Here is an 18,154-nt window from a genome sequence, read left to right on the forward strand (position 1 = left end):
TATGAGGGGCATGGATAGAATAAATAGACAAAGTCTTTTCCCTGGGATCAGGGAGTCCAGAACTCGAGGGCATTGGTTTAGGGTGAGAGGGGAAAGATATAAAAGAGACCTAAGGGGCAACCTTTTCACACAGAGGGTGGTACTTGTATGGAATGAGCTGCCAGAGGATGTGGTGGAGGCTGGTACAATTGCAACATTTAAGAGGCATTTGGATGAGTATATGAATAGGAAGGGTTGGAGGGATATGAGCCAGGTGCTGGCAGGTGGGACTAGATTGGGTTGGGATATCTGGTCGGCATGGACGGGTTGGACTGAAGGGTCTGTTTCCATGCTGTACATCTCTATGACTCTAATTGTATGAATGAACAGTTTTTACCCAGCTGATCCCAGATTATTAACTCATTTATGGAGCAAAAGAAAAGCAGCACTTAACAGGAATTGACCTTTCATTTTTTTTTATTCATTCACAGGATAAGGGTGTCACTGGCTTGGTCAGCAATTTTTGCCCTTTCCTAATTGCCCAGAGAGCAGTTAAGAATCAGCCACATTACTCTGGGTCTGGAGTCATATGTAGGCCACACTAGATTGGTTTTTACAACAATCAACAAATGATTCATGGTCATTATTAGACTCTTAATTCCAGATATTTTTTATTGAAAAATATGAAAAAGCACTAATCGGTTCACAGAATGACAAAAAACTGGAATCAGCTATAATTCCTTACACAGTTGTCTGACATTTCTATTTGCTGAATTGCCATTCAGGTGAGCATGCATTTTTCAGACAGGAAGGATGCTACAGGGGAATATATTTTATTCTATGTTTCGCAATCTAAAGGAGTCCGTTCCATTGTCTAACTCTAACCCAGCACCTCAAACCCTAAAGCAATGAAAGTGTTTAGTAATCCAGAAAGACTGTTCACGTTATAGAATGACAGACCAACAAAGAGAATGAAAATAGAGTGAGGACAGTGATCGGGTTCACAGTGCAGTTTTAAGTGCATATGGTTTTCTCAGATAGGCTCCACAGTGATCCACAGTACTGTAACCTGAATCATTCTTGTCTCCAGGTTCACATTCTTGGAGTGGGTTTAGCAATCCATGAGAAATTAGTGCACCCAGAAATGAGACCTCTGCATAAGAAACTAATAGATCAATTCCAGATGATGAGGTCCAGCCTTTGTCATGTGAGTAACACCAACATTCGATAGTTTGTATAAATATGTCTTTACACGTACAGTGAGTTTATTTTAATGAAGTTTGTTTGCTATTTACTCACCAAGGTTGTTCATATGAGGCATCTTACTACCCATCCCAACTGCCCTTGTATTAGTAAACAGCATTCTTGAACCAAAGCATTATGTTGTCATTCCCATGCACCTGCTGCAATGTACCTTATAGATGGTACACACTGCTGCCACCCTGTGACAGTGATAGAGACAGTGAATGTTAAAGGTGTTAGTTCAGATGCCAGTCAAGTGTATAGCTGGATGATGTTGAGCTTCTGGAGTGTTGTTAGAGCTGCACTCATGCAGGCAGGTGAAGGGGATTTCATTACATTCCTGACTCATGCTTTGGATTTTGTTAAGTTAGGAGAGGAGTTATTCAATACAGCATTCCCACCCCATTGACCTGTTCTTATAACCACCTTATTTATGTGGCTGGTCCATGTCAGGTTTTGGTCAGCGGTAACCAGATGATGATAGTGGGGTGATACAACGATGGTCATGCCATTAAACGTCAAGGGAAAAGGTGATTAGGTTCTTATTTATTAGAAATGGTAATTACCTGATACTTGGGTAATCATGTCACTAAAAATTTCTCAGCCCAGGCTTGAATGTCATCCGTGTCTTGCTGCATGTGGACTCAACTACATCAGTAGCTGAAGAGCTACTAATGGTACTGCATTCCCACTTCTGACTTTATGATGGAGGTTCTGTCATTGATGAAGCAGCTGAAAATGGTTAGGCCAAGAATATTGCCCTGAGGAACATCTGCAGTAATCTTCCCTCGCAATCTTCCCAACCTCTGCCAACTCCTGTCTCCCTGCCTATATCTCTCACCCTCTCTCCTCAGGACTTCTTTTACATGGTTGATTTCCAACAAGCACAATTATCTTCCTTTGTGCTAAAACCAGCAGAAAGGTTTCCCTTGGTTCCCATTAACAACAATTTTGCAACAGGATCCTTGAAACATTGGTCAAATGCTGCCTTGATGCCACCAAACATTTCCAAGTCAGCTGTACTGACAATGTTTGGATTAAGGTTGCCAAACTGAGAGACAGTCAGCAGATCATTGCTGATTAAGTGCTGCTTAAGTACCACTGACTTTGCTAATGACTGAGAGTAGATTGTGAGGTAGTAATTGTCTGGATTGGATTTGTCCTTTTTGTGGACATGATAAACCTGGCCAGTTTTCCAAATTGTCAAGTAGATGCCAGTATTGTACCTATATTGGATCAGCTTGGCTAGGGGCATGGATAGTTCTGGAGTTTGAGTACCTTAGCAGAACATTGAGGTCCACAACTTTTGTTATATCTAGTTCACTCAATTATTTCTTGATATCATCGAAAGTAAATCAAATTGGCTGAAGACTGACATCTGAGATGCTGACACCTCAAGAGGCCAAGATGTATCATGCACTCAGCATTTCTGGCTGAAACTAGATGTGAATATTTCGGCTTTGTCTTCTTTCTTGATGTGCTGGGATATTTGTGAATTCTCGAACTCGAGTTAGTTTTTTTTTGTAAATATATTTATTAGCAATTTTTTTTAACTTTACAAACATATGAAGTTATTGAAAAAAACAATCAATCACAAATATCAGTACAATAAAAAGAAAATAAACACAAATTACAATACAACTACTATCTGCTAACACTAACCTACTCTATAATATAAAGCAAACCCAAACACTGTGCAAAGCAACACCAAAAAAAAAGAAAGAAAAGCAAAAAAAACCAAAAAATCCAACAAAATACAGAACAGCTATACTCGGCGCAAGGCTCCCAAACAAACAGGAGCATTGTATACATACCCGTATTAACTCGGGAGACCCCCTCCAGGGCCCAGGGCTTGACAAATCTAATCATCCTGGTTAAACAAACGCCCTAGTTAAGATAATTGATAAATCTATATCCAAATAACTCAAGTAGGGTTGCCATGTCTTATAAAAATTGTCTGTTGTGTGGTACACCATGTGTGTGAAATGTCCAAGAGAATGTGCTCCATAATTAATTTCTGCCATCCCAGCAAGCCCGGCGGATTCTCAGACACCCAATTCATCAGAATATTCTTCCGTGCACAGTGTGCAAGAATGTTAAATAGTTTCTTCCCATGCCCTTCTAAAGATGATAAATTCGGTAGACCTAAGAGGAGAGATATTGGGTCTACTTTGACTTCAATCCTCAATACCCTCCCTATCTCTCCCGCCACAACACTCAACTATGGAGCATTTGGCATGTCCAGAAGCAATGGGTAAGAGTACCTAACCTTATTTTACATTTGGGGCACACTGAAAATGCTTCTTTTTTAAACCTCGCCAGACGGCCTGCTGCCAGATGAGCCCTGTGCAGAACTTTTAACTGCGTAGCGCATGTCCTGTTACAGATTAAGATCTTTCGAGTATTCTCCCATGTTTCACAAGAGATCTCCACTCCCAGCGCTTGCTCCCAGACCTCACATAACCGGTTAACACCCTGCCAGGCCCTGCCACCCAGCAGGCGATAGAGAGCACTAACCGAAAGGGTGCTTGTGGAGCGTAGCAACAACCACTCTGTATCGGGCTTATAGAGCTTAGTGAGAAGTGTAGTCTTCTTCTGGATGAAATCCCTAACCTGAAAAAAACGGAAAAGGTCTCTGCTGGGCAACCCGTATTTGCGGCTCAGTTGCTCAAAAGACATCATAACCTCCCCCTCAAAAAGGTCTCCCAAACTACAAACTCCTCTCGCTGACCATAGTTTGAATCCTGAGTCCATCATCCCTGGTCGGAACCCTGGCATGCCAACTATAGGCATAAGTGGCGAAGTCTTGGATAAACAACCCCCTGACGCATCGCCCTCCATGCCTTGACTGTACTAATGACAATGGGTTTCCGGCAGTGGTCCATAACTGTCCTTATCTTATCCATGAACAACAGGTTAATAAGAGGGCACTTTGCCTGGGAGGCCTCGATATCCAGCCATATTGAGTTTGGATCATTACCTACCCAATCGCAGACAAAGAACAGCAGGGAACTCAGTTGATACCTTCTGATATCTGGGAAATCAATTCCTCCCCCTCCTTGAGGCAACTGCAATTTAGTAAGTTTGATGAGGGGCCGCCCACGATGCCAGACAAAGGAACCAAACCATCCCATAAGCTTCCGCAGCATTGACCTGGGAAACATTATAGGGAGCATACGCATGGAATAAAGCAAACGATGAAGAACATTCATCTTAATGAGAGATATTTGGCCCAGCCATGAAATTGGAAGAGCCTCCCATCTCTGGAGATCTCACCTAATATTGTCGAGCAAAGTTACTCTGAAATAACAGATCAAACTTGGGGGTAATAAAAATGCCGAGGTACCAGGACCCTGCCCGTGACCACTTAAAAGGGAACTTAGAGCCACCTTCAACTTCTGGCACATCCTTAAGGTTCCCCAAAGGCATAGCCTCCGATGTTGCAAAGTTAATCTTATATCCTGAAATAGCCCCAAATGAATTGATACATTATATCAAATGGGGTATGGAGGTCATCAGGTTCGATAAAAATAGAAGAACATCATCCGCGTACAATGTAATCTTGTGTGCCCTCGATCCCACTTCCGGAGCGGTTATGTGGACGTTCTGATGAAGAGCCTCTACCAGCGGCTCTATCACCAACGTAAACAACAATGGTGAGAGGGGGCAGCCTTGCCGACTACCCCTACCCATTGTAAAATTCCCAGACTTCACCCCGTTGGTGAATACCGCGGCCAGAGGGTGGCAATATAAAACCTCCACCCACCTAGCAAAGACTCCACCCAACCCGAACTGTTCTAAGACATAAAAAAAACGGCCATTCCACCCGGTCAAATGCTTTCTCTGCATCTAAGGAAATCACTAACCCCTGCATCGATTGTTGCTGACAAACTTGGACCACATTCAGCAACCTTCTAATATCATAAGAGGACCTACGGCCCCTTATAAAGCCTGTCTGGTCCTCTATAATATGGGGCAACACCCTTTCCAATCTTAGCGCCAGGATCTTGGACAGAATCTTGAAGTCTGAATTTAACAGAGAGCTGGGCCTGTATGAGGCACAATCCTCAGGAACCTTCCCCTTCTTAAGAATTAAGGAAATATTAGCTTTCCTCAAAGATGGTGGTAGGCGTTCATGCATATAGGAGTGATTGTACATCTCCAACAAAATCCCTATAAACTCCTTATAAAACTCACCCGGAAGACCATCAGGGCCAGGTGCTTTCCCACTCTGAAATTGCCTAGCTGCCTCCTGTATTTCCTGAACTGTCAAGGGGGCATTAAGGAGAGAGGCCTATTCCAAAGTTATCCCTGGGAGGTCCGGTTCTTAAAAAAAGGTCTCCATTTAGCACTCCTATCTTCGCAACCTTCAGACCAATACAATTCAGAGTAAAAGCTCCAAAAAGCCTCATTAATCTTTTTAGCATCATATGTAAGGACCCCAGTGCTGTCTCTAATTGCAGTAATGGATTGGGGAGCACGCTTTTTCCTAGTCAGGTATGCTAACTACTTTCCTGGCCTATCCCCATATTCAAACAGCCTCTGTCTAGCAAAAGCAAGTTCTTTCTTTGCATTTTGTGTCAGTATTGAATTCGAGGCAGCCCAAAGGGCTGTGATCCGCTGTAGCTTAGTCACTGAAGGCCACGCAAAATGTGCTGCCTCCGCGGCTTTCAACCGCATCTCAAGTAGACGCTGCTGTTCCTCCTTCTGTCGTTTCCAACTAGCCGAATAGGAAATAGCTAATCCCTAACAAAGGACTTAGCAGTCTCCCATAGCATGGACAGACTACTAGCCATGCCTGAGTTGATAGCCAAGAATTCCTGAAACTTCTTCAAAAGGTATTCCACAAATTTGGAATCCTTAAGGAGAAAGGGGTCCAAACACCAGTGCCGCAAACCTAGCCCTTCACTCTTGGCCTTAACCTCCAAATATACTGCCGCAAGATCAGAGATAGCAATATTCCCAATTTTACAACCCATAATCAAATCCAGAAGGGCCGAGAGAACCAGAAAGAGGTCAATCCTCATGTGACATTTATGTGGGTTTGAAAAAAAGGTGAAGTCCCTGCCGGTAGGGTGAAGACATCTCCAATTTACCACCAGCCCCAACTCCTCGCATAAGTCAACCGCCTGCTTGGCCTGCAAAGAAATAGTTGGGGGCCCACAAGGCATCCTGTCCACTGTCAGATCCAAAAGACAATTAAAATCCTCCCCTAGAATAATGTGCCGTGTTTCAAAAGCACTCAACTTTGAGAAAGCACTAATCAAAAATTTGAGGGGATGCGCCGGAGGACAGTAGACATTTAAAATGCCATATTCCTCCCCATGTATCAGGGCTTTAAGTTGTACAAACCGTCCCTGCTCATCTTTCACCTGCTCTAATAATGTGAACTGAAGATTTTTCTGGATAAGTACTGCCACTCCCCTAATTTTAGTAGTAAAGGATGAAAAGAATACCCGGTCATAACCCCCCTGTTGTAATTTCAGGTGTTCCCCATCATCAAGATGGGTTTTCTGCAACAAAGCGATGTCAACCTTTTCCCTCTTAAGGCTAGAAAGCACTTTTTTCCTTTTAATAGGCGAATGACTTCACTTAATGTTCCAGGTGCACCATTTAATAAGACACTTAGCCATATGCCCTTTCAGACATCCTTGGACCCCTTGGAGGGAGAACCCTGCTTACAAAGCGCTGAGCATAAGTAAATAAAGACTCATAGAATCGAAAAACTATATATACAAAAACTACGCTATCATAACTATAAACAACTATTACTATCAAAAAAACTACGAAGAAAACCAACTATAGAACCTTGAATGGAAGACTCTTCCCCCTGCCCATAGGGGGCACTCACCCTACCCATCCCCTCCTTCACAGCTCCTTCAAACCTGGACTGTGCCCCAACCTTAGGCCAGAAAAAAAACAAGGAAATGATCCTTAAATCAAAAGACAAAGTCAGGATGAGCATTCCACCCACCCCTGGCTTCATGACATCCCTACTTGTGGTTACAAGAGAAGCAGAACAAACAAAAAAAAGAGAGACAACAAAGAACATCCACAAAATTTCCCATCAGAAAAATCCAATTATTAAAAAAATAGGAACAACTTATTCCAAAGTCTTTCCCCCCTTTCCAAAAAGGAAATTATTAGGGAGAAAGAAAGGAATTTTAAAAAAAAGGATGGGAAAACATGGGAAAAAATAGAAAAGAGAACAAACATTAACCATATTCTTAAGGCCAATCCGTCTATTTTAAAGTATCCACAAAGTTTTTAGCCTTATCCGCCAAGTCAAATTATAAACTGAGTCCTCGTGGCTGAAACGGAGTACTGCGGGGTATCTCATGGAGTACTGGATGCCCAGGTTCCTCAGCCTCTTTTTAACTTCATCGAAGGACTTCCTCTTTCAGATTACAGCTGCTGAAAAATCCTGGCAAAACATGATTTTTGACCCCTTGTACAGCAGCGCCTGCAGATCTTTTCCCAGGGATTTGGAAGCTCCGTTGGTGTTCAAAGTTTGTGAGAAGATTTGTAGCTCGGGTGCTCGTTGCTGTGGTTCTGTTCGCCGAGCAGAATGTTTTTGTTGCAAACGTTTCATTCCCCTGATTAGGTGACATCCTCAGTGCTTGGGAGCCTCCTGTGAAGCGCTTCTGTGGTGTTTCCTCCGGCATTTATAGTGGCCTGTCCCTGCCGCTTCCGGTTGTCAGTTTCAGCTGTCTGCTGTAGTGGCCGGTATATTGGGTCCAGGTCGATGTGTTTGTTGATGGAATTTGTGGATGAGTGCCATGCTTCTAGGAATTCCCTGGCTGTTCTTTGTTTGGCTTGCCCTATAATGGTAGTGTTGTCCCAGTCGAATTCATGTTGCTTGTCATCTGCGTGTGTGGCTACTAGGGATAGCTGATCATGTCGTTTCGTGGCTAGTTGGTGTTCATGGATGCGGATCGTTAGCTGTCTTCCTGTTTGTCCTATATAGTGTTTTGTGCAGTCCTTGCATGGGATTTTGTACACTACATTAGTTTTGCTCATGCTGGGTATCGGGTCCTTCGTTCTGGTGCGTTGTTGTCTGAGTGTGGCTGTTGATTTGTGTGCTGTTATAAGTCCTAGTAGTCGCAGTAGCCTGGCTGTCAGTTCAGAGATGTACTTGATGTATGGTAGTGTGGCTAGTCCTTTGGGTTGCGGCATGTCCTCGTTCCGTTGTCTTTCCCTTAGACATCTGTTGATGAAATTGCGAGGATATCCGTTTTTGGCGAATACCTTGTATAGGTGTTCCTCTTCCTCTTTTTGCAGTTCTGGTGTGCTGCAGTGTGTTGTGGCCCTTTTGACTAGTGTCTTGATGCAACTTCGTTCGTGTGTATTGGGATGGTTGGTTTCGTAGTTCAGGACTTGGTCTGTGTGTGTGGCTTTCCTGTGTACCTTTGTGGTGAATTCTCCGTTTGGTGTTCTCTGTACCATCTAGGAATGGGAGTTGGTTGTCCTTTTCTTCCTCTCTCGTGAATCGGATTCCTGTGAGTGTGGAGTTGATGATCTGGTGTGTTTTCTCTATTTCCGTGTTTTTAATGATTACAAAGGTGTCATCAACGTATCTGACCCAGAGTTTGGGTTGAATTTGTGGTAAGACTGTTTGTTCTAACCTTTGCATTACTGCTTCTGCTATGAATCCCGAGATCGGTGTGGATTTGGAAGCTCCTATGACTTTTTGCTTGTCCTTATATGAGTGGAAGTGCACTAGGACCGAGCCGGGGTGCTGCACTGGGCCCGACCTGTCACTGTAACCCGATACGCCCTTTCAATCTTCAGCCTGCTGGACTCGATGTGAAGGCCCAAAACCTTCGGCAGCCAGTTTTCAAAGAAACTGACTGGCTGGTCACCTTCCTCACCTTCAGGGAGCCCGACAATTTGGAGATTTATCCTCTGACCTCGATTTTCAAGGTCGTCGATATGGTTTCACAAGGCCCGCACCTCTCACTCCAGCACCTGGATCCGACTGGATGAGGACTCCATTGCAGCTTCCGAGGCCTTAGTTCGACCCTCCAGCCTCTCCCCGAGGCCCTGGATCTCCTGCTCGTGCTTCTGCAGCATGGATGCAATAGGTTGCACCTGTGCATAAATCTCCCCACGGATTTCCTCAGTCACAGCCGCAACTTTCAAGGCAAGTCTCTCCATCGCCGCAGCCAATTCCTGAGAGTCTGTCAGGTCCCCAGGGAGTTCAGGAGAGGCTGCTGCTGCTGCAGTCTCTGGTGTACTAGGTGCTGCAGGGGAGTGTCCTCCCTGCTGCTGTTTGCTTGCTTCTTTTCCCTTTGGCATCCTTCCCACTCCCAAATATTAACAAATATGTGTTCTGTGAGGTTTTAAACTAATATTTCCACCACATAAGTTGGCCAGGGATGGCAAAAAAACACCGGTGTACCTTGGCTGTTAGGCAGAGCTGTCCACAGCAGTCCTACAGAATCGCCACCATCTTGCCGAGTCCTGAATTAGTTGTTTAATTGACCATTAACATTCATCTCTTGTTGTGGCAGGACTGTAGAGTTTAAATCTGATCAGTTGGTTGTGGGATTGCTTATCTTTTCTTCCATGCTGCTTCCATGGTTTGGCACACAAGTGGTTCTGCATTGTAACTTCACCAGATTGAAGCTACTATTTTTTTGGTATGTCCGGTACTGCTCCTCCTCCTTCACTCCTTGTTGAATCAAAGTTTGTCCTTTGACCTGATGGTAATGTCAAGATGCAGGATAGGCCGGATCATGAGATTAACATTGTCATTGAATACAGTTCTGCCTCTGCTGATGGCCCGCAGCACCTCATTGATGACCAGTTTTGAACTTCTAAACCTGTATCCATCCTATTTAGTACATAGTTGTACCACACGTCATAGTGGAGAATATCCTCAGTGTGAACATAAGAACTAGGAGCAGGAGTAGGTCGTCCGGACCTTTGAGCCTGCTCTGCCACTGAATAAGCTTATGGCTAATTTTTTTGTGGACTCAGCTCCATTTACCTGTGTTTTCATCATACCCCTTAATTCCTTTATTTTTCAAAAAAGTATCTACCTTAGCTTTAAAAGCCATTACTGAAGTAGCGTCAGCTATTTCCCTGGCAAGATTAACCCTCTGGGTGAAGAAGTTCAGCTCTAAACCTGCTTCCTCTAATCTTGAGGCCATGCCCTCTTGCCCTAGTTTCACCTACCAGTGGAAACATTCTGTCTATTTCTATTTTATCAATTCCCTTCATAATTTTATATGTTTGTACGAGATCCCCCTGAACATGGAACTGTGATGGTCAATCTTACCAATGCACACATGGACAAATGATTCCGTGACAGATATATTAGTGAAGGCTAAGTAAAGTGAATCTACCTTCCTGTGATTCTCTAATCACCTACTCCAAGCTCAGACTAGTAAATATGTCTTTCAGGACACAGGCAGTTCAGTCAGTAATGGTTCTACTGAGCCATTCTGGGTGATGGACATTATTTCACATTCCACCCAGAATGTATCCTGTGCCGTCAGTGCCTTTCCTGGGGTGCTCACAGGCAGGAGTACAAACATGACAGCTGAGGGAAAGATGGTAATCAACAGAAGGTTTCTTTGCCCATGTTTGATCTAATGCCACAAGGTCGCAGTTGAAGATCACCAGCATGACTCTTATCAGACCACTCTGCTATTGCATCGAGTGATTTTGTAAGACAGAGCATACCTGAGATAGTTATGGAGAAATCTGCATCCTTTGACCGAAGGTACAGCTCTCCCAGTTTTGGAAATAGATGTTACTGAGGACTTTGCGATGCTGGTGCCTAGGTTGATGCCAGGTGGTCAGTCCTGTTTTATTCTTATTTGACTGTCATAACTTGGTACAACTGAGCAGTCATTTTAGAGGGAGTTCAGAGTCAACTGAGTCTGGAGTCACATGCAGATCAGCCTGGGTAAAGGTAACAGATTTCCTTCCCAATGGAGCAATACTATAAGATTTTTTTTAACAGAAATTTGATTGTTCCATGATCTCATTGACTGAAAATAGTTTTTTTTTAAATCCCAGCTTTACAGTAATTAGTTGAAGTTGCTGTGGTGGGATTTAAACTTGTCTCTCCAAGACATTAATCTAGGGTTTCAGAATGCTAGCCCAGTAATATTACTACAGTGCTGCAATTCCCTTGTGAAATGTGCAGCACAGTGAGATGTATGATAAAGCTTCCTCTAGTGCAAGGTGTAACATCTACAGGATGCAGAGCAGATACACACTTTAGTGATTGTTGACTACAAGATTCTTGATTGGGGTTGTTAACTTGGGCCAATCAGGAAAGCCCTAACTGACCAGTATAACCTCAAGATTAATGATTAAAGATTCGTGTACCTTGTATCTCTCACTGTGTCTCACACCTGCACACACACACCATGGATGCTGGGGAAAAAATAAGCACTACCGCAGTTAGGTGGTAGTGTGGGGGTTAAATAAAAGAGGAAAAAAAAAGAAAAAAAACATGTAACATCAAGATTAAAGATTCGTGCACCTTGTGTCTCTCACACCTGCACACACACACCATGGGTGCTGGGGAAAAAAGAATAAGCACTACCGCAGTTAGGCGGTGGTGTGGGGGTAAAGAAAAAGGAAAAAAAAACAGGAGTGCCCCCCTTCACTGTTTCATCACTCAGCATTGCCCTTTGAGAAGGGCACTGCTTGTCACTGGCCACTCGGGTGTTTAAAAAAAAACAGAAAGAAAAATATAACCTCAAGATTAAAGATTCGTGCACCTTGTGTCTCTCACTGTGTCTCACACCTGCACACACACACCATGGGGAAAAAATAAGCACTACCACAGTTAGGTGGTAGTGTGGGGTTAAAAGAAAGAAAAGAAAAAAATATAACCTCAAGATTGGAGCACGCAGTGTCCACCAACACCCTTAAGCTGTTCAGGGAGAGATGGACACCGCAGTGAGTGGAGTGTATTATTTCCCCCTGCAACTCTATTTTTGACTTTATCCCTGACCTCCCCTTCACTGTTTGATCATGCAGCATTGCCTTTTGATGAGAAGGGCACTGCTTGTCACTGGCCACTTGAGTGTTTTCTTCCTGGTGGTGGAAATTGGATAAAGATTGGTACACCTATTGTCTTTCACTGTGTCTCACACCGGCACACACACATCATGGATGCTGGGGAAAATATAAGTAGGCAGTAGTGTGGGGGAAAATAAAAGAAAAAAAATCCACAAGATTACCGATACCCTCAAGGTTTTCAGGGAGAGGTGGGCACCGTGGGTCATGGAGTGTTTTATTTCCATCTCCAATTCTATTCTGATTTAATCCCTACCCTCCCCTTCACTTTTTCGTTAAAAATTAAAAAGTAAACTAAAATCTATACAAGCACAAGATTTAGAATCTCCTCATTTCAGAGGACTGACTCCAAGCTGGCTGGCCACAGCTGGTGTACTGTGCACAGGTAAATAAAGGGTGACTTGGTGACAGAATACCATCCTCTGTGCAGTTATTTCACTCACCAAAGCAACCGCACCTCCCAAACCTGTAAACTCCCAAGACCTCAAAGGTCAGGGCACCAGGATTCATGGAAAAATCAAATGTCACATGCCATCTGATTTGCATACATAATCAGAATTCCTTTATTATCACCAAGTCAGAATTTTGGAACCCTTGTCTTTTCCCTAGGATGGGGGATTTCAAGACTAGGGGACACATTTTTAAGATGAAGGGAGAGAGATTTTCTTTAAAAAGTCAAAATGTTTTACAGTGTGATTTGCATGTGGAATGAAGTGGTGGAATTGGGTACACTTACAATGTTTAAAAGACACTTGAATACATACATGAACAGGAAAGGTTTGGAAGGATCTGGGCCAGGAGCAGGCAGGTGGGACTAATTTAGTTTGGATTATGTTCAGCATGGATTGGTTGGACCAATGGGTCTGATTCTGTGCTATATGACTCTATGAGAGCATGTGGGAACACATTCACCACAAGAAGTGTCCAAGAATATGACCCACTACCACTGTCGTGAGGGGAAACAAATGAGCAATCAATGCTGGTCTTGCCAGTGACTCCCATGCTATATGAATTAATCTTCAGAAACTCTTTCCAAACCAAACAGCTTATCCCTAAATTCCATTTTCTTTACTCAAGATGCTGTGGCTTTCTGAGTAGCTTCCCAAATTTTGTGCCAAATCCTCTTGTGCTTTGGGCCTGTACGTACTCAAGCTGATTCCATAATTAACATGGAAGAGAGACTTTCATCTCTTTGGTTTGGCCTAGATCAGAATTGAAATCTCAAAGGTGAACTCCTGTTGCTCCGGGTAGCTGCATTAAGAATTATTCTCATTCATCTCAAGGGTAGCTTCCTTGACTCTTTGCTCCTAATAAGGGGTAATCTCAATAGGAGTGTCCTTTGGACTTCGATCCACAAACTAGTGCCAATCTAAACAAGGTCATCCAAAGAGAGTACAAGATCATAGAATCCCTACAGTGTGGAAGCAGGCCATTTGATCCATCAAGTCGACACCAACCCTCCGAAGAGTATCCCACCCCCTACCCTATCCCTGTACCCTGCATATCCCATGGCTAATCCAGCTAACCTACACATTCCTGAACCATGGGAGAAAACCAGAATGCCCAGACGAAACCCACACAGACATGGTGAGAATGTGCAAATTCCACACAGACAGTTGCCCAAAAGTGTAATCGAACCCAGGTCCTTGGTGCTATGAGGCAGCATTGCTAACCACTGAGCCATCATATCTCACACAGTGATTGTCAGTGGAAATGCTGCACAAAAGAAATTGAACCAAAACCAGCAGTTAATATATCATCCCAAATTGATGCATTGTATTTTAAAAAGACTGTACTGGGTTATATACATTTCACACATCCTGGCTAATCAAAAGCATGCTTTAAGAAGTCTGCAAGTATTCCTACTAAGAGGAACATGTTGACTCAGCAAAGGGCTGTTTCAATGATAATTATTTGTGTGCAGTTTGCTCACTTATTGAATGATCTTGAGATATAACTAAAGGGGACAGATTATTTCTATATTGTTTATGCTTCATACAGGTATTCATCTGTGGCAATCTAGAAAAACAAGTTAAAAGTAATGCTCTTGCGTCAGTACCTCAGGGAGATGGTTTTCTGTCATCACCCTCATGTGTTGGTTGATTACTGCAGTGTGTGAAGGGTCTTTAAGTTTTACTAATAGCTCTAGTATTATACTGAATCCAGAAAGTGCCCGGGTTTATTCCTTAACCTGTGCCGCTCTCAACCAAACCTTCAATGGGGTTAAAATAGTTGTTGACAGCACCAAATAGAATCATAGAGTCTCTACAGTGTGGAAACAGGCCATAAACCCCACGTCCACACTGACCCTCCAAAGAGTATCCCACCCCAGACCCATTCCCCTCCTCTATTACTTTACATTTCCCCTGACTAATGCACCTAACTTGCACATCCCTGAACACTACGGACAATTTAGCATGGTCAATTCACCTAAACTGCACATCTTTGGACTATGGGAGGAAACCAGAGCACCTGGAGGAAACGCAGACAGACACAGGGAGAATGTGCAAACTCCACACAGACAGTGGAATCGAACCAGGGTCCCTGGTGCTGTGAGGCTCCTTAGGAAGCATAAAAAGTTTTGAAGTTCCATTATTATTCACTCACCTTTGGCTGGTAAAGTCTACAGAATTAATTTTAGTTTCTGTGGTATTTTGACAGATCAGTTTAATACAGGAAGGAATTGTTCGGGAGTCCAGTTGAAATCCCAGTCCTTCCCCTGACAGCTGTTTGATGTTGAACCAGACATGTTGCATTCTTGGTATCAGATTTGTCTATAAGATGAGATTCTGACCAAATCCCCATGTCATCACTAAGACCAACTGTTTCTACCTCTGTAACATCACTCAATTCTTCCGTGCTTCAGCTCATCTGTTAACGAATCCTCATTTACATTGATTTTATCGTTGTTACATGTACCTAGATACAGTGAAAAATGTTTTGTGTGCTCAACTGGCAGATTGTACCATACAAAGTGCACCAAGTATCAGAACAGAGTGCAGAATAGTGGTACAGGTGCAGAGAAAGTGCGGAGAGAGAGGAATCACCATTAACATTTCATGTCTTTATTACTGCTATTGTTTTCACAACAGTGACAACACTCCAAAGGTACTTCATTGGTTGTAAAATGTTTGAGACATCCAGTGGTTATGAATCCACGACGTAAATGCAAGTCTTCTGTTTCTTTTTCCTCTGTATTTGGCTATTCCAGTGCATACCTGACTATTCTACCTGCATTTGGTTAAGATTATCAAAAACTCTGCTGCCTTTCCTCTCACCAGGTCTTATTCACCCATCACACTGCTATTACAGAAATCTAGATTTTAAAATTCTCTGAATGTTTGCCATCTCTCTATGGCTTGCATCCTTGCTATCTATGTAATCTCCATCAGACCCAGTGAATAGCTTCCTTCTGGTCCTTTGACTTATGGTCGAATATCACTCACTTATGTGAATACATTTCAGCAATAGGAACTTTATGATAGCAGTCACACAGACATTTAGAGCTCACTAAGGATTCCATCTTTTTATATAGGATCTTCCTGGAATGGACAAGATCAGTCCTGCCTGCTCTGGTTCCAGCACACCACGTGGCAGTCTCATGTCTGGTCATAATCCCATGAGTCCAGATGCTATAAAGCTCATGCATAGACACAGGTAAGTGAGGCTGAGCCAGGTTTGTTGTTCTGAGGCCAAACAGTCTGTCCTCAGGAAAGGGCTCATGTTCGTACCCCTCCACCCCACTTCAACAAATTCCGAACAGGCCACGATGTGGATCTCTTCTTCCGCTGCCTCCACCTCCATGCCTTCTTCTTTGACAAAAACTCCTAACCTCCCTCTGAGGACCCTTCTCCCACCTCCAACCTTCCTCGTCCACTTGGTCACCCCCCTCTGGCCTTCTACATGTCCTAAACCTCTATATTGCAGACTGCTGATGTGACAATAGCTGCCTCAATTTTTCCACCTCCCCCACCCACTCCAACCACACCCCATCTAAATGTGCAGCACTCCACTCTCACCTCACCATCAAACCCGCTGACAAAGGCAGGGCGGTGGTAGTCTGGAGAACTATATCGCAAAGGCTGAATGCCAACTCTCTGACACCACGTCCTAACACCCCCTTGTCCATGACCTCACCACGCATATCATGCCAAAATCACTCTCACTGACCGTGCCCTCAATGGCTCTGGTGATCTTCCCTCCACTGCCTCCAAACCATAGACCCCAGGCCCGCACTGCCTGGATCTACCTGCTCCACAAGCCCAACTATCCATTGACTCAGCATGCTCCTGTCTCATCACTCATCTCATCCTATCTCAACTCCATTCTCTCCCGCTTGGTTCAGGCACTTCCCACCTACATCCGTGACACCAACCATGTCCTCCACCTCTTCAGTAACTTCCAGTGCCCGGTCCCCAACACTATATCTTCATTATGGATGTGCAGTCTTTATACACATCCATACCCTGCAAGGATGGCCTCCGGGGCCTCTGCTTCTTCCTCTCCAACAGACCCATCCAGTCTACCTCCACCAAATACCCTCCTCCGCCACGCCAAACTGGTCCTCACCCTCAACAACTTTTACTTTAACTCCTCCCATTTCCTCCAGGGGGTGGCCATGGGCACCTGGATGGGCCTGCCTCTTTGTCAGCTATGTCAAATAGTCCCTCTTCAGTACCTACGCAGGCAGTGTGCCCTAAATCTTCTGCCTTTGCATCCATGACTGCATCGGTGCAGCGTCCTGCACCCAGGCTGAACGGGAGCACTTCATAGACTTCACCCACAACTTCCACCCAGCTCTCAAATTCACTTAGTCCTTCTCGGATACCCGTTTCCCCCACCCCCCACACCTCCCCACTACCACCCCCAGCACCCCCTTTCCATCTCCAGCCACAGTCTCCAGAGGGACTTTTACTACAAACCCACAGGCTCCCAAAACTACTGGGCTACACCTCCTCCCACCCAATATCCCCTGCAAGAACTCCCTCCCGTTCTCCCAATTCCTTCACCTCTGGCGCATCTGCTTGGACAAAGAGACGTTACACTACCAAGCATCCTAGATGTCCATCTATTTCAAACTATTTGCTTTTCCTCGCTCTGTCATCCAGACAGTCCTCCTACACCACCTCCATTCCCATTCAATTGCTCTAAACCCACCCACCTCCAAACGAAATAAAGACAGAGTCCCCCTTGTCCTTACCTACCACCCACCGGTCTCCGCATCCGACACATCATCCTTAAACTCTTCTGCCAACTCCCTTCAACAGTGCTTGGTTTGCGCCAATCTCCCCACCAATTCGCCTGAACCCCCAGGTACTTTCCCTTGCAACCAGAAAAGATGCAAAACCTGCTGGTACACCATCCCCCCTCACCTCCATCCAGGGCCCCAAGCAGTCCTTCCACGTGAGACAGAGGTTCACCTGCCTCTCTTCCAACCTAGTTTACTGCATCAGGTGCTCCCGATGTGGTCTTCTCTACATCGGGAAACAAATGAAAACTTAGCGAACGAATTGCCGAGCATCTCAGCCAGGCCCACATGGGCCGAACAGACACCCAGTCACCGCCCGTTTTAATTCCCCTTCCCACTCCCTTTCCAACATGACCGTCCTTGGCCTCCTCCATTGCCACAACGAAGCAAACTGCAAATTGGAGGAACAACACCTCATCTTCTGCCTGGGCAGCCGACAGCCCAGAGGACTCAACACTGAGTTATCCAATTTCAAATAACCTCCCTTACAATCACCCAACTCCTTTCCCAGTCCCTCCCTTCCACTCCTCCCTGCCACCAACCAGATTCATCCCTGCCATTGACAAATCAGGTCGTACCTTCTACTTGTCTTCACCTGTCCCCACTACACCACCCTGCCCTCACCGCCCCCCCCCCCCCCCC

At 44.5% G+C, this 18,154-nt stretch overlaps 1 protein-coding gene across 4 annotated transcripts in view; it reads left to right on the forward strand.

Moving 5' to 3' along the window:
• dock3 (dedicator of cytokinesis 3) overlaps window positions 1-18,154 on the forward strand; it is a 918,089-nt gene that overhangs the window by 858,534 nt on the left and 41,401 nt on the right. For all 4 annotated transcript variants that reach the window (XM_043708484.1, XM_043708482.1, XM_043708483.1 and 1 more), the window contains 2 exons: window positions 1,070-1,186; window positions 15,800-15,921. In XM_043708484.1, the coding sequence (XP_043564419.1) occupies window positions 1,070-1,186; window positions 15,800-15,921 (239 nt within the window). The remainder of the gene's footprint in view (window positions 1-1,069; window positions 1,187-15,799; window positions 15,922-18,154) is intronic.

The sequence above is a fragment of the Chiloscyllium plagiosum genome, chromosome 18, assembly GCF_004010195.1.
Source record: "Chiloscyllium plagiosum isolate BGI_BamShark_2017 chromosome 18, ASM401019v2, whole genome shotgun sequence".
Lineage (NCBI taxonomy): Eukaryota > Metazoa > Chordata > Chondrichthyes > Orectolobiformes > Hemiscylliidae > Chiloscyllium > Chiloscyllium plagiosum.